The sequence below is a fragment of the Dendroctonus ponderosae genome, unplaced genomic scaffold (genome assembly GCF_020466585.1).
Source record: "Dendroctonus ponderosae isolate FM_Combo_2020 unplaced genomic scaffold, Dpon_F_20191213v2 Dpon_F_20191213_8, whole genome shotgun sequence".
NCBI classification, from domain to species: domain Eukaryota; kingdom Metazoa; phylum Arthropoda; class Insecta; order Coleoptera; family Curculionidae; genus Dendroctonus; species Dendroctonus ponderosae.
This window is the reverse complement of record NW_026019016.1, coordinates 13,178,002-13,179,274: the sequence shown is the minus strand read 5'-3', so window position 1 is coordinate 13,179,274 and position 1,273 is coordinate 13,178,002. Positions and strand designations below refer to the sequence as shown.

The 1,273-nt window shown below is 45.6% G+C and overlaps 1 protein-coding gene across 1 annotated transcript in view; it reads left to right on the top strand.

Moving 5' to 3' along the window:
* The window catches only part of LOC109539475 (heterogeneous nuclear ribonucleoprotein L), a gene marked incomplete in the record, with an annotated part of 79,411 nt that overhangs the window by 72,073 nt on the left and 6,065 nt on the right, over positions 1 to 1,273 (top strand). The window contains 2 exon segments of the mRNA XM_048669496.1: positions 1 to 170; positions 915 to 1,082. Of these exon segments, the coding sequence (XP_048525453.1) occupies positions 1 to 170; positions 915 to 1,082 (338 nt within the window).

The following is a 1,273-nucleotide window of genomic DNA, read 5'->3' as shown; positions in this document are numbered from 1 at the left end:
CCGCCCCTGCCCCTACAGCCACCCCAGATTTTAGGGCGGCCGGGGAGCCACAACGACCCAATCCGTTCCAACAGCCCGGCGCTGTTCTCATGGTCTACGGCTTGGATCCGATCCGAACCAACGCCGACAAACTGTTCAATTTGATGTGTTTGTACGGAAATGTCGCTCGGGTAAGCCCAAATGCTGTTCAGTTTAGGCTTGAAGATTGTTTTCGCATGCCTATGAGATTACTTGAAGAGTTTCTGGTCAACGATGGTTGCGCAAAATTATTTGTTTTAACTGGCGCGGCGAAGCAATCCAATTTTCCCCATTCGCTTGGTAGAAAGTCGGATTCAATGGGAAACTGAAAATAGCGCCAACTTTTCCTCAAAACCGCTCAATTTTCGCACAAAGAAACCGTTCCTCCATGACAATGTATGAAACTGACCGGAGCCGATCGGCGACATTGTTTCGAAAGTAGAAACGGGCGTTTTCTGCTTGAAAAAAATTGCCTCTTGTATGCTCTTTTCCTGCACCAGTTCAGTGTAAACAAAGGAAGCCGGGAAGATCAATAAGAAACTCGTTGGATAACATCGAGTTTCGCTGTAAAAGACCTTTCTGGGATAATGCAATCTATCGAGACTGGCATTTCGCCGACTGGAAATTGCCTTTTGTACTTTCGCAATGGGCCAAAGTGGGTTAAGTAAATGAGATGAATCGTCGGGAAACTTATGTTTTACTACCTGTTGTGACGGATGGGGCGAAGAACGCAATCTCTCTTCACTTGGCGAGTTTTACCATAATTAACTTTGTCGGGGCTTAGGCGACTTAGCGGTACTCTTAGTACAAGTATTTCGTCGTGTCTTTTAAAATGGCCCAAAGTAGTTTTTTAAGGGCTTTGTTGATGGCGGATGTACACAGTGGATTTGTTGCAGATAAAGTTCCTGAAGTCCAAAGAAGGCACCGCTATGGTTCAGATGGGCGACAGCGTCGCGGTGGAACGATGCGTCCAAAATTTGAACAACGTCGCCGTCGGATTGACTGGGGCGGCCCCCTTGATCAGCCACCATCACAAAGAGAACCAAAACGAAATTGACGCCCAAGTAAGTTTTCAGAAATTTGAATCTGATTATGTGCAAAAGCTGTACAGGGTTATTCACGCTTTACGGCACGGAAGTTTGAAAAGTATTATTTTATGAATTGTCCGACGCCTGCCGAGCGCACTTTTTCAAAATATTTTTGTGATGTACAGGGTGTCCCAAAGGCTCTAAACGTATCAAAGTTGCGTTTTTTT